Source organism: Orcinus orca, chromosome X (assembly GCF_937001465.1).
Source record: "Orcinus orca chromosome X, mOrcOrc1.1, whole genome shotgun sequence".
Lineage (NCBI taxonomy): Eukaryota > Metazoa > Chordata > Mammalia > Artiodactyla > Delphinidae > Orcinus > Orcinus orca.
In genome coordinates this window covers 90,687,695-90,700,167 of record NC_064580.1, presented here as the reverse complement: position 1 = coordinate 90,700,167, position 12,473 = coordinate 90,687,695, and the positions used below count along the sequence as shown (strand labels likewise).

The 12,473-nt window shown below is 42.3% G+C and overlaps 1 protein-coding gene across 1 annotated transcript; it reads right to left on the bottom strand.

The window, feature by feature from the left end:
* Nucleotides 1-10,304: 10,304 nt before the first annotated feature.
* Nucleotides 10,305-11,943, bottom strand: TMEM31 (transmembrane protein 31). The gene is given in 3 exon segments (XM_004286804.3): nucleotides 10,305-10,740; nucleotides 11,303-11,427; nucleotides 11,848-11,943. Coding segments are annotated over 3 exon segments (612 nt in total). The 5' UTR covers nucleotides 11,933-11,943; the 3' UTR covers nucleotides 10,305-10,338.
* Between the last annotated feature and the right edge of the window lie 530 nt (nucleotides 11,944-12,473).

The following is a 12,473-nucleotide window of genomic DNA, read 5'->3' as shown; positions in this document are numbered from 1 at the left end:
CATATTGGGATTAGGCGAGGGCTACAGGACCAGGTGGAGCTGCAGTAGTGGCCTTGTATGAAGGCCAGAGGCAGAAAAGTAGTTTAGACCTAAGAACCCTGCCCTTGTTTATTGCCACTGCCACACGAGAAGGAGATTCTCCTCTAACTCAGGGAAATGCTGCAATTTATGCCTTATTCTTGCTGAGAGAACTTCTTCCTCCAGTCCCCTCCTGTGAGCAAGCACAATCCATCTGCTCCCAGGAATCACTTCGTTTTCTCTTATGGAAAAAATGGACTTTGTTGGAGGATTGTTTGATTTGGTTTGATTTGGGGTGCGGGTTGCAGTATTTGATGCCTTATCAGATTTTGATGACCTTTTCTTTTTACGTATATATATTTTTATTGAAGTATAGTTGATTTACAATGTTGTGTCAGTCTCTGCTGTACAGCAAAGTGATTCAGTTACACATATATATTCCTTTTGACATTCTTTTCCATTATGGTTTATTACAGGATATTGAATATAGTTTCCTATGCTATAGAGTAGGACCTTGTTTTTTATCCATTCTATATATACCAGTTTACATCTGCTAATCCCAAACTCCCAGTCCTTCCCTTCCCCACCCCACCTCCCCTTTGGCAACCACAAGTCTGTTCTCTATGTTGGGGACCGTTTCTTGGCCTCGTTGGCCAAGAAGCAAAATATGTAGGCATGCACCCCGAACTAAATAGCTTCATTGGCCAGCCCCACAGAGCAAGGGACTAAGTCAGGGCACTTCCGCTCACTCTTGAGTTTCTGCAACATTAGATTTTATGGGAACCCGAAGGAAAAAGGTAGTGCCAGGTCAGGGGCTTCTGAAAGCCACAGCAATTCCACCCCCAGTACAACTCTAGTGTCCAGAATGAGAGCAGCAGAAGCTCGCTTTGTAAGGGAACTCAGCTGGGATGGCCATTCCCCATGCTCCCGGAAGCCACTCCTTCTTTGCCTTTATGAGGACTGGGGCTCTCAAAGGCACCCATGACTGTCCCTTTGCCAGGTTCTTGATCTACACAACTGCAGGTGGCTCAGTGCATAATGGAAGGGTTAAATGGAAGTTTCTACCAGACACTGACAGATTAGACCTAAAGTTTCAGTGAGCAGGAGGGACCCAATTCTTTCAAAATCTTGTAATCTAAATGGCTCACAGCGCTTGGGGCAAGTAGTAACAAGGAGGGCCAAGAGAGCAAACAGAAGCCAGCAGAGACAAATACGAACTATCCATCCATTCATTAATTCAAAAGATACTTACTATGTGCCAGGCACTCAGCTAGGCACAGTGAACACGATGGAAACAGTCCCTGCCACTGAAGAGCTCACAGGCTAGTGAAGGAAATAGCCAGATATATTTGATGGATGCTAAGAAGGTGTAGGTAACCTGAGCACATACAGTAGGGGCAACCAACCCAAACTAGGATGATTAGGGAAGACTTCTCAGAGGATACGGTATCTGAAGTGAACGTTTAAGTAAAAGTTATCGAGGTAAAGGAGAGATACAGAGAGAGGTTATCTCCTTGGGAGACAACTGAAATTGATCATCATGGCAGGGTCATAGATTGCAAGGGGCGAGACAAGGCTGAAGTAGTAGGCAGGGGCTAGATGTCATGCTAAGGGGAGCATTGACTGTATCAGAAGGATAATGGAGAACGACTGAAGGGTTGTAAGCAGAGGAGTGATATGATCAGACTTACATTTTCAAAACAAAATTCTGGCTGCTGTTTGGAGAACAAATTGCAGGTGGCAAGCGTAGATGCAGGGAGACCATTTAGGAAACTGTTGCACTCCTTCAGATGAGCCAGGGTAGCAAGTGGATGGATTCCACAGATATTTAAGGTGTATTGTTGACACATGTATTGTTAACAAGACTTTCTTCCTGCTGCTTGAGGTGTCCTTTTCTTTTGATGGTCCAAAGTCCTTAGTGGACCTCCCTTGTCATTACCTCATTAAGGATTTTTGTAGCACTTAACATCCCTGTGGGCACAGTGGGACTGGGAGATGGTGAATGAAATAGGATGACCTCTTAGTAGGTGGCAAAGTGGAAACACCAAGGGATGCTTAATCAGGGTTGCCTAGCAACCCATCACTACCATCTCAGTGGAACTGCCTTAAAAGAAAAAGAGCAGGGTTTCTCAATCTTTTATTTTTTACACACACTCACTGTACTTTATTTTTACAAGAGATAAATAAAGTGACACCAAGCATTGTAAATGGATGACCACAACAAAAGCAACAATGATTGCAATTACCAAACACGAAACACACTCATACTAGGTCATAATATTGACATTCAGTCCAGTAATCCTCCACTGTTAACAGCTCCTTTACTTTGCAGTGAAACTTGATTTGTATATTTTTGCCTCTGAGTCCTTGTGGGATTTTTTTTTTTATTCAAAAAGAAAGTCACAAAAATTATAATCATCCTCATCAGTTCACTCAGTCCCATGCAATTAATTTTTTTTTCATCTTCATATTTTGTTAGCACTTTTATGAATCCATCAGTTTTCCATTAGAGTTCTGAAAATGCTTATTCATTCAGTTCGGCAGTATCGTCAGTTACCAGAAACCTGTACTTGTCAGAGTCTTTTCCATGAATTCCTTGAAGATGAAACACTTTTATAGGAACATTTTTGCAAAAGCATCAGAGTACACCCAGAACTGTCTGTAAATGACAAAAGACTTTAAAATGACCACGGTTAGAGATTTGATGAAAGTTCATAATAAGAAAATTGACAAGGAAATTTAGTTATTTCTGAGATATACATTTTAAAGTAATAACTAGAATTATGACTTATAACATTATACCAGAACATATAAAATTTTTAGAAATTTCATATAATGTCTGAAACATTTATATTAACATATTTCCATACAAATAACCCAAAGAAAGTTTAGTATTAGTTGTTTTTTGTTTGTTTGTTTGTTTATACGGCAGGTTCTTATTAGTCATCAATTTTATACACATCAGTGTATACATGTCAATCCAATCGCCCAATTCAGCACACCACCATCCCCACCCCACCGCAGTTTTCCCCCCTTGGTGTCTTTACGTTTGTTCCCTACATCTGTGTCTCAACTTCTGCCCTGCAAACCAGTTCATCTGTACCATTTTTCTAGGTTCCACATACATGCATTAATATACGATATTTGTTTTTCTCTTTCTGACTTACTTCACTCTGTATGACAGTCTCTAGGTCCATCCAAGTCTCAACAAATGACTCAATTTCGTTCCTTTTTATGGCTGAGTAATATTCCATTGTATATATGTACCACAACTTCTTTATCCATTCATCTGTTGATGGGCATATAGGTTGCTTCCATGACCTGGCTATTGTAAATAGTGCTGCAATGAACATTGGGGTGCATGTGTCTTTTTGAATTATGGTGCTCTCTGGGTATATGCCCAATAGTGGGATTGCTGGATCATATGGAAATTCTATTTTTAGTTTTTTAAGGAACCTCCATACTGTTCTCCATAGTGGCTGTATCAATTTACCTTCCCACCAACAGGGCAAGAGGGTTCCCTTTTCTCCACACCTTCTCCAGCATTTGTTGTTTGTAGATTTTCTGATGATGCCCATTCTAACTGGTGTGAGGTGATACCTCATTGTAGTTTTGATTTGCATTTCTCTAATAATTAGTGATGTTGAACAGCTTTTCATGTGCTTCTTGGCCATCTGTATGTCTTCTTTGGAGAAATGTCTATTTAGGTCTTCTGCCCATTTTTGGATTGGGTTGTTTGTTTTCTTAATATTGAGCTGCATGAGCTGTTTATATATTTTGGAGATTAATCCTTTGTCCGTTGATTCCTTTGCAAATATGTTCTCCCATTCTGAGGGTTGTCTTTTCGTCTTGTTTATGGTTTCCTTTGCTGTGCAAAGGCTTTTAAGTTTCATTATGTCCCATTTGTTTATTTTTGTTTTTATTTCCATTACTCTAGGAGGTGGATCAAAAATGATCTTGCAGTGATTTATGTCAAAGAGTGTTCTTCCTATGTTTTCCTCTAAGAGTTTTATAGTGTCTGGCCTTACATTTAGGTCTTTAATCCATTTTGAGTTTATTTTTGTGTATGGTGTTAGGAAGTGTTCTAATTTCATTCTTTTACATGTAGCTGTCCAATTTTCCCAGCACCACTTATTGAAGAGACTGTCTTTTCTCCATTGTATATCTTTGCCTCCTTTGTCATAGATTAGTTGACCATAGGTGCGTGGGTTTATCTCTGGGCTTTCTATCTTGTTCCATTGATCTATGTTTTTGTGCCAGTACCATATTTTCTTGATTACTGTAGCTTTGTAGTATAGTCTGAAGTCAGGGAGTCTGATTCCTCCAGCTCCATTTTTTTCCCTCAAGACTGCTTTGGCTATTCGGGGTCTTTTGTGTCTCCATACAAATTTTAAGATGATTTGTTCTAGTTCCGTAAAAAATGCCATTGGTAATTTGAAAAGGATTGCATTGAATCTGTAGATTGCGTTGGATAGTATAATCATTTTCACAATATTGATTCTTCCAATTCAAGAACATGGTATATCTCTCCATCTGTTGGTATCATTTTTAATTTCTTTCATCAGTGTCTTATAGTTTTCTGCATACAGGTCTTTTGTCTCCCTAGGTACGTTTATTCCTAGGTATTTTGTTCTTTTTGTTTCAATGGTAAATGGGAGTGTTTCCATAATTTCTCTTTCAGATTTTTCATCATTAGTGTATAGGAATGCAAGATTTCTGGGCATTAATTTTGTATCCTGCAACTTTACCAAATTCATTGATTAGCCCTAGTAGTTTTCTGGTGGCATTTTTAGGATTCTCTATGTATAGTATCATGTCATCTGCAAACAGTGACAGTTTTACTTCTTCTTTTCCAATTTGTATTCCTTTTATTTCATTTTCTTCTCTGATTGCTGTGGCTAGGACTTCCAAAACTATGTTGAATAATAGTGGAGAGAGTGGACATCCTTGTCTTGTTCCTAATCTTAGAGGAAATGCTTTCAGGTTTTCACCATTGAGAATGATGTTTGCTGTGGATTTGTCGTGTACGGCCTTTATTATGTTGAGGTAGGTTCCCTCTGTGCCCACTTTCTGGAGAGTTTTTATCATAAATAGGTGTTGAATTTTGTCAAATCTTTTTCTGCATCTATTGAGATGATCATATGGTTTTTCTCCTTCCATTTGTTAATATGGTGTATCATATTGATTGATTTGTGTATATTGAAGAATTCTTGCATCCCTGGGATAAATCCCACTTGATCATGGTGTATGATCCTTTTAATGTGTTGTTGGATTCTGTTTGCTAGTATTTTGTTGAGGATTTTTGCATCTATATTCATCAGTGATATTGGTCAGTAATTTTCTTTTTTTGTAGTATCTTTGTGCGGTTTTGGTATCAGGGTGATGGTGGCCTCATAGAATGAGTTTGGGAGTGTTCCTTCCTCTGCAATTTTTTGGAAGAGTTTGAGAAGGATGGGTGTTAGCTCTTCTCTAAATGTTTCATAGAATTCACCTGTGAGAAGCCATCTGGTCCTGGACTTTTGTTTGTTGGAAGAGTTTTAATCACAGTTTCAATTTCGTTACTTGTGATTGGTCTGTTCATATTTTCTGTTTCTTCCTGGTTCAGTCTTGGAAGGTTATACCTTTCTAAGAATTTGTCCATTTCTTCCAGGTTGTCCATTTTATTGGCATAGAGTTGCTTGTAGTAGTCTCTTAGGATGCTTTGTATTTCTGCGGTGTCTGTTGTAACTTCTCCTTTTTCATTTCTAATTTTATTGATTTGAGTCCTCTCCCTCTTTTTCTGGATAAGTCTGGCTAATGGTTTATCAATTTTGTTTATCTTCTCAAAGAACCAGCTTTTAGTTGTATTGATCTTTGCTATTGTTTTCTTTGTTTCTATTTCATTTATTTCTGCTCTGATCTTTATGATTTCTTTCCTTCTGCTAAGTTTGGGTTTTGTTTGTTCTTCTTTCTCTAGTTACTTTAGGTGTAAGTTTAGATTGTTTACTTGAGATTTTTCTTGTTTCTTGAAGTAGGCTTGTATAGCTATAAACTTCCCTCTTAGAACTGCTTTTGCTGCATCCCCATAGGTTTTGGATCGTTGTGTTTTCATTGTCATTTGTCTCTAGGTATTTTTTGATTTCCTCTTTGATTTCTTCAGTGATCTCTTGGTTGTTTAGTAACGTATTGTTTAGCGTCCATGTGTTTGTGTTTTTTACGTTTTTTTCCCTGTAATTCATTTCTAATCTCATAGCGTTGTGGTCAGAAAAGATGCTTGATATGATTTCAATTTTCTTAAATTTACTGAGGCTTGATTTGTGACCCAAGATGTGATCTATCCTGGAGAATGTTCTGTGTGCACTTGAGAAGAAAGTGTAATCTGCTGTTTTTGGATGGAATGTCCTATAAATATCAAGTAAATCTATCTGGTCTATTGTGTCACTTAAAGCTTCTGTTTCCTTATTTATTTTCATTTTGGATGATCTGTCCATTGGTGTAAGTGAGGTGTTAAAGTCCCCAACTATTATGTGTTACTGTCGATTTCCTCTTTTATAGCTGTTAGCAGTTGCCTTATGTATTGAGGTGCTCCTATGTTGTGTGCATATATATTTATAATTGTTGTATCTTCTTGGATTGATTCCTTGATCATTATGTAGTGTCCTTGTCTCTTGTAACATTCTTTATTTTAAAGTCTATTTTATCTGAGTATAGCTACTCCAGCTTTCTTTTGATTTCCATTTGCATGGAATATCTTTTTCCATCCCCTCACTTTCAGTCTGTATGTGTCCCTAGGTCTGAAGTGGGTCTCTTGTAGACAGCATATATATGGGTCTTGTTTTTGTATCCATTCAGCAAACCTGTGTCTTTTGGTTGGAGCATTTAATCCATTCATTTTTAAGGTAATTATCGATATGTATTTTCCTATGACCATTTTCTTAGTTGCTTTGGGTTTGTTTTTGTAGATCCTTTTCTTCTCTTGTGTTTCCCACTTAGAGAAGTTCCTTTAGTATTTGTTGTAGAGCTGGTTTGGTGGTGCTGAATTCTCTTAGCTTTTGCTTGTCTGTAAAGCTTTTGATTTCTCCATCGAATCTGAATGAGATCCTTGCTGGGTAGAATAATCTTGGTTGTAAGTTCTTCCCTTTCATCACTTTAAGTATATCATGCCACTCCCTTCTGGCTTGTAGAGTTTCTGCTGAGAAGTCAGCTGTTAACCTTATGGGAGTTCCCTTGTATGTTATTTTTCATTTTTCCCTTGCTGCTTTCAATAATTTTTCTTTGTCTTTAATTTTTGCCAATTTGATTACTATGTGTCTCGGCATGTTTTTCCTTGGGTTTATCCTGTATGGGACTCGCTGCACTTCCTGGCTCTTTCCTTTCCCATGTTAGGGAAGTTTTCAACTATAATCTCTTCAAATATTTTCTCTGGCCCTTTCTCTCTCTCTTCTCCTCTGGGACCCCTATAATGCGAATGTTGTTGTGTTTAATGTTGTCCCAGAAGTCACTTATGCTGTTTTCATTTCTTTTCATTCTTTTTTCTTTATTCTGTTCTGCAGCAGTGAGCTCCACCATTCTGTCTTCCAGGTCACTTATCCGTTCTTTTGCCTCAGTTATTCTGCTGTTGATTCCTTCCAGTGTAGTTTTCATTTCACTTATTGTATTGTTCATCTCTGTTTGTTTGTTCTTTAATTCTTCTAAGTCTTTGTTAAACATTTCTTGCATCTTCTCGATCTTTGCCTCCATTCTTTTTTTTTTTTTTTTGCATTACGCAGGCCTCTCACTGTTGTGGCCTCTCCCGTTGCGGAGCACAGGCTCCGGACGTGCAGGCTCAGCGACCATGGCTCACGGGCCTAGCTGCTCCGCGGCATGTGGGATCTTCCCAGATGGGGGCACGAACCCGTGTCCCCTGCATCGGCAAGTGGACTCTCAACCACTGTGCCACCAGGGAAGCCCCTTTGCCTCCATTGTTTTTCCGAGGTCCTAGATCATCTTCACTATCATTATTCTGAATTCTTTTTCTGGAAGGTTGCCTATCTCCACTTCATTCAGTTGTTTTTCTGGGGTTTTATCTTGTTCCTTCATCTGGTACATAGCCCTCTGCCTTTTCATCTTGTCTATCTTTCTGTGAATGTGGTTTTTATTCCACAGGCTGCAGGACTGTAGTTCTTGCTTCTGCTGTCTGCCCTCTGGTGGATGAGGCTACCTAAGAGGCTTGTGTAAGTTTCCTGATGGGAGGGACGGGTGGTGGGTAGAGCTGACTGTTGCTCTGGTGGGCAGAGCTCAATAAAACTTTAATTTACGGGGCTTCCCTGGTGGTGCAGTGGTTGAGAGTCCGCCTGCCATTGCAGAGGACATGGCTTCATGCCCCGGTCTGGGAAGATCCCACATGCTGTGGAGCGGCTAGGCCCGTGACCCATGGCTGCTGAGCCTGCGCGTCTGGAGCCTGTGCTCTGCAACGGGAGAGGCCATAAGAGGCCCGCGTACCACAAAAAACATAAAACAAAACTTTAATCTGCTTGACTGTTGATGCGTGGAGCTGGGTTCCCTCCCTTTTGGTTGTTTTGCCTGAGGCAACCCAACACTGGAGCCTACCTGGGCTCTTTGGTGGGGCTAATGACAGATTCTGGGAGGGCTCACACCAAGCAGTACTTCCCAGAACCTCTGCTGCCAGTGTCCTGTCCCCACGGTGAGCCACAGCCACCCCCCGCCTCTGCAGGAGACCTTCCAACACTAGCAGGTAGGTTTGGTTCAGTCTCCTCTGGGGTCACTGCTCCTTCCCCTGGGTCCCAATGCGCACACTACTTTGTGTGTGCCCTCCAAGAGTGGAGTCTCTGTTTCCCCCAGTCCTGTCAAAGTGCTGCAATCAATTCCCACTAGGCTTCAAAGTCTGATTCTCTAGGATTTCCTCCTCCCGTTGCCGGACCCCCAGGTTGGGAAGCCGGACGTGGGGCTCAGAACCTTCACTCCAGTGGGTGGCCTTCTATGGTATAAGTGTTCTCCAGTCTGTGAGTCACCCACCCACCAGTTATGGGATTTGATTTTACTGTGATTGCGCCCCTCCTACCATCTCATTATGGCTTCTCCTTTGTCTTCGGATGTGGGGTATCTTTTTTGGTGAGTTCCAGTGTCTTCCTAGGGTTTCTCAATCTTAGCACTATCATCATTTTGGGTGAGATAATTTTTCTTTAATGTGTGGGTTGGGAGGGGCTGTCCTATGCACTGTAGGATATTTAGCAACTTCCCTGGCCTCTACCCACTAGATGCCAGTTGCCAGCACCACCCCAAAATTGTGCACCCAAAAATGTCTCCTAACATTTTGAAAGGCCCCTGGTGGGGTGGGGTTGGGGGGAGTCAGCCCTGGTTAAGAACCACTGAGGTGGAAGATTTCTCTAGTGAGACCTGCTCCTTACCTGGAATCTGCAGCAACCTCACTGTCCAACATAGCAGAGGCTGATGAAAAAAGTTGCCTGTCATTAGTCCTACTCCTGCTGGGGAGCCCCATAAGGTGAGTCAGCTGCTCAAAACAATGCACGGAGGTGATCTGATTGAGGAAGTGAAAGGACTTCATAAACCTGAGCTCTGGCCTCCCTTCTGGTCCCACCCAGCCACAACCCTGCTTCAGGAGAAGTGAGCATTCACTCTTCACAAGGGAAATGGGAGAGAAAAGTACAGTCATCCCTCAGTACCAGTGGGGGATTGCTTCCAGGACCCCCTGCAGATAGCAAAATCAGCAGATGCTCAAGTCCCTTACATTAGGCCCTTCGTATCCTCAAACGCAGAACCCATGAATACAGAGGGCTGACTGTACTTAAAGGCTACCAAGGCAGGTAGTAGAGGAGAGCACTAAGGAATGGATAAGCAGAAGCCAGCAGTGCCTTGAAATGAGAGACGCATCCATAGCCGGGGGTGATTTGTACACTCCATTGGGATCCCTGCCCTGTTCTGCTCTTCATTGTAAGACATGAGGCACTCACTCACCACTCAGTTCAAATCCCCACCAGGGTCTCTCACAAAGAACAGCAGGAAAAAAATCACAAGGTCAAGGAAGAATAGGGTTGGAGGAAGGAAAGGAAGGACCTCCTAGTCTGATATTGATACTGCAGCCTAGGTAAAGGGCAGCACCACTGAATTGAAAGCCCAGGATCCCCAAGCCCTACTGCTATCTTCTCACTGGGTAATCTTGGCTAAGATTTTTCCCCTCAAGGCCTCCAATGTCTTCATGTGTCTCACATGGGAATAACGCACCCCACCCAATTACCACCACAGCTGTGATGACCCTAGGAGAGAACAGAAGGCAAACAAATACAGCATTCATGTTCATTGCTTTTTATTGAAGGAAAAGAATCAGAAGACAAGAGTGAAAAGAATAATAAGAAGCAGAAGCAGAAGTAAGGAAAGAAGAAAGAAAGAAAGGAAAAGAAGTGTAGGGAGGAAAGGCAGATGGAAGAGGAGGGTGGAGAGGGCAGAGAGGTGAAGGATGATGGGTAGCCCGATCTCTTTGACATGGGCCTTCAGACAATGGGATATATCATGGGAAGCTTCTTTAAAAACCAGAATAAATTCAGGATAAAACTGAAGAACAGCAGGCAGTTGATATGGGTTGGCAACTCACTGGACAGGCCATGGAAGGACTCCTGGAAAGTTGACTGCTCCATTGGTGGATGTTGCAGGTGTCCTACGTGAAGGCAATTGATATCTGGATGGCTGTGTGCCTCCTCTTCGTGTTCGCTGCCCTGCTGGAGTACGCTGCTGTCAATTTTGTCTCCCGTCAGCATAAGGAATTCATGCGACTTCGAAGAAGGCAGAGGTGCCAATGCATGGTGAGTATAACTAGGGAGGGGCCCACTTCCTTTCTCCTTTGGACTCCTTCCTCCCTACTACTCCTCCCACAAACCAAGACTTGACCTAGGCTGCAAGGACTAGACAGGCAATCAGGACCCTGGATTCTAGTCCCAAGCTGGTCACAAATAAGCTAAGTATTTTAACCTCTTTGATTCTATTTCTTTTTCTGTCCAATGGGACCTTAATTCCTGTAGGGCAGTCTAGCAGACTGATTAAGAGCATGGGCATAGTAAGCACTGAAAAAATGTTAGCCAATATTAGAACCTTGTCAAGTTAGTTAACATGAGATTGCTTTGAGAATAATTAGTGGTTGCTCCTGACTCTCCTCCCACCCAGGAGGAAGGTACCCCAAGTTGTCATATACTGTTTGGTGGTTAAGAATTCAGATCAGGCATTGTTGCCTTTCTCGGTGAGCATTATAAAAGGGTCCCCATAACTAAACTGGAATTGAAAAACCACCACTTGCCTCTTCTGGCTGTTGGATTTCTTCACCTTGATCTTCATTGGGCGCATCAGAGTTGTTGGGCATGAGCTGTTGTTCTCCCTCGCTCTTGTTTGTTAACCCCATTTCTTCTACAGTAGAGTGATCACCTGGGGAAATAGAGCAGGGATTTTGTCATCATGACAACAGAGGCAGTTCTTCCTCCCCACCGTTACCCAGACCATAGGTGCTAGGTATGTTGCCATGACAACAGAGGTGCCTGGGCCACTCTCACAGAAGCCAGTGCCCAATTATGAGCAAAGCTAAAAGCCTTTGCTGAGCTACATACTGGTCACTTAATCATCAGACACACAGAGCTCTGGCCTGTCTTGAGCTCTGACTCCTTGTTTTCTGCCTTATCTGGAGGCTCCAAAGCCAAGCGGCAGGCACATATGACCTCTTGGGGGAGAGGAAACAATGTTCTATCTAAGCCCACTGGCTCTAGCCTGTCGGGGCCACTGTAGCACTAAGGTTCTTCTCTCTTCTTAACATCCCACCTCCCACTTCAGCTGCTCCTGGAGTACCCTTACCATATGTCTGCACTAAAATTATCCTCCGGGATTTCATGTTCCTTGCTAAGGTCCCTTTCTGCTGAGGGCAGGGCTCCTGCCTCATCTAGTGGTTTGTCAGAATTTATCAATTCTTGCCTGGCTTCAGTCCTTGAGTTGTGTCCTGGGAAACCCGCCCTCTAGTGGATTGATCCATAACTACATCTCCTTGAGTAGGACCGATTCTTCAAGAGACCTAAAAGCCTTCCTATCCAATGCTGAGACTTAGAAAAAATATATGGACTTGGCAGAAGGGCAAGAAAAGTAGATGCACCCTTTTCTAAGCTAACTGTCCCCACGTCCTTTTTAGCTGTGTCAAGCCTGCCCGCAGGTACCAAAATCTTATCTTTATAGGGGTTTTTATCTTGATGCCTTCTCAATGCCTACCTTGGGAAAGAAGAGCAGGCTGCCAACCAGTTCCAGAGTCCTTTTGCCAGTTAGATTGCCTGTGTGGGTGTCCCGGCAACAGAAGACTGCTGCAGTTACTGTAGAGCTACTCCAGGTTGACACTAGTCCCGCCCCCTTCCCTGCACCTCTCCAACCTCCAACTGCCCACAGCCTATCCCCTCCTGGTCATGTATAGGGTGATCCTGATTTCATAATGAAGT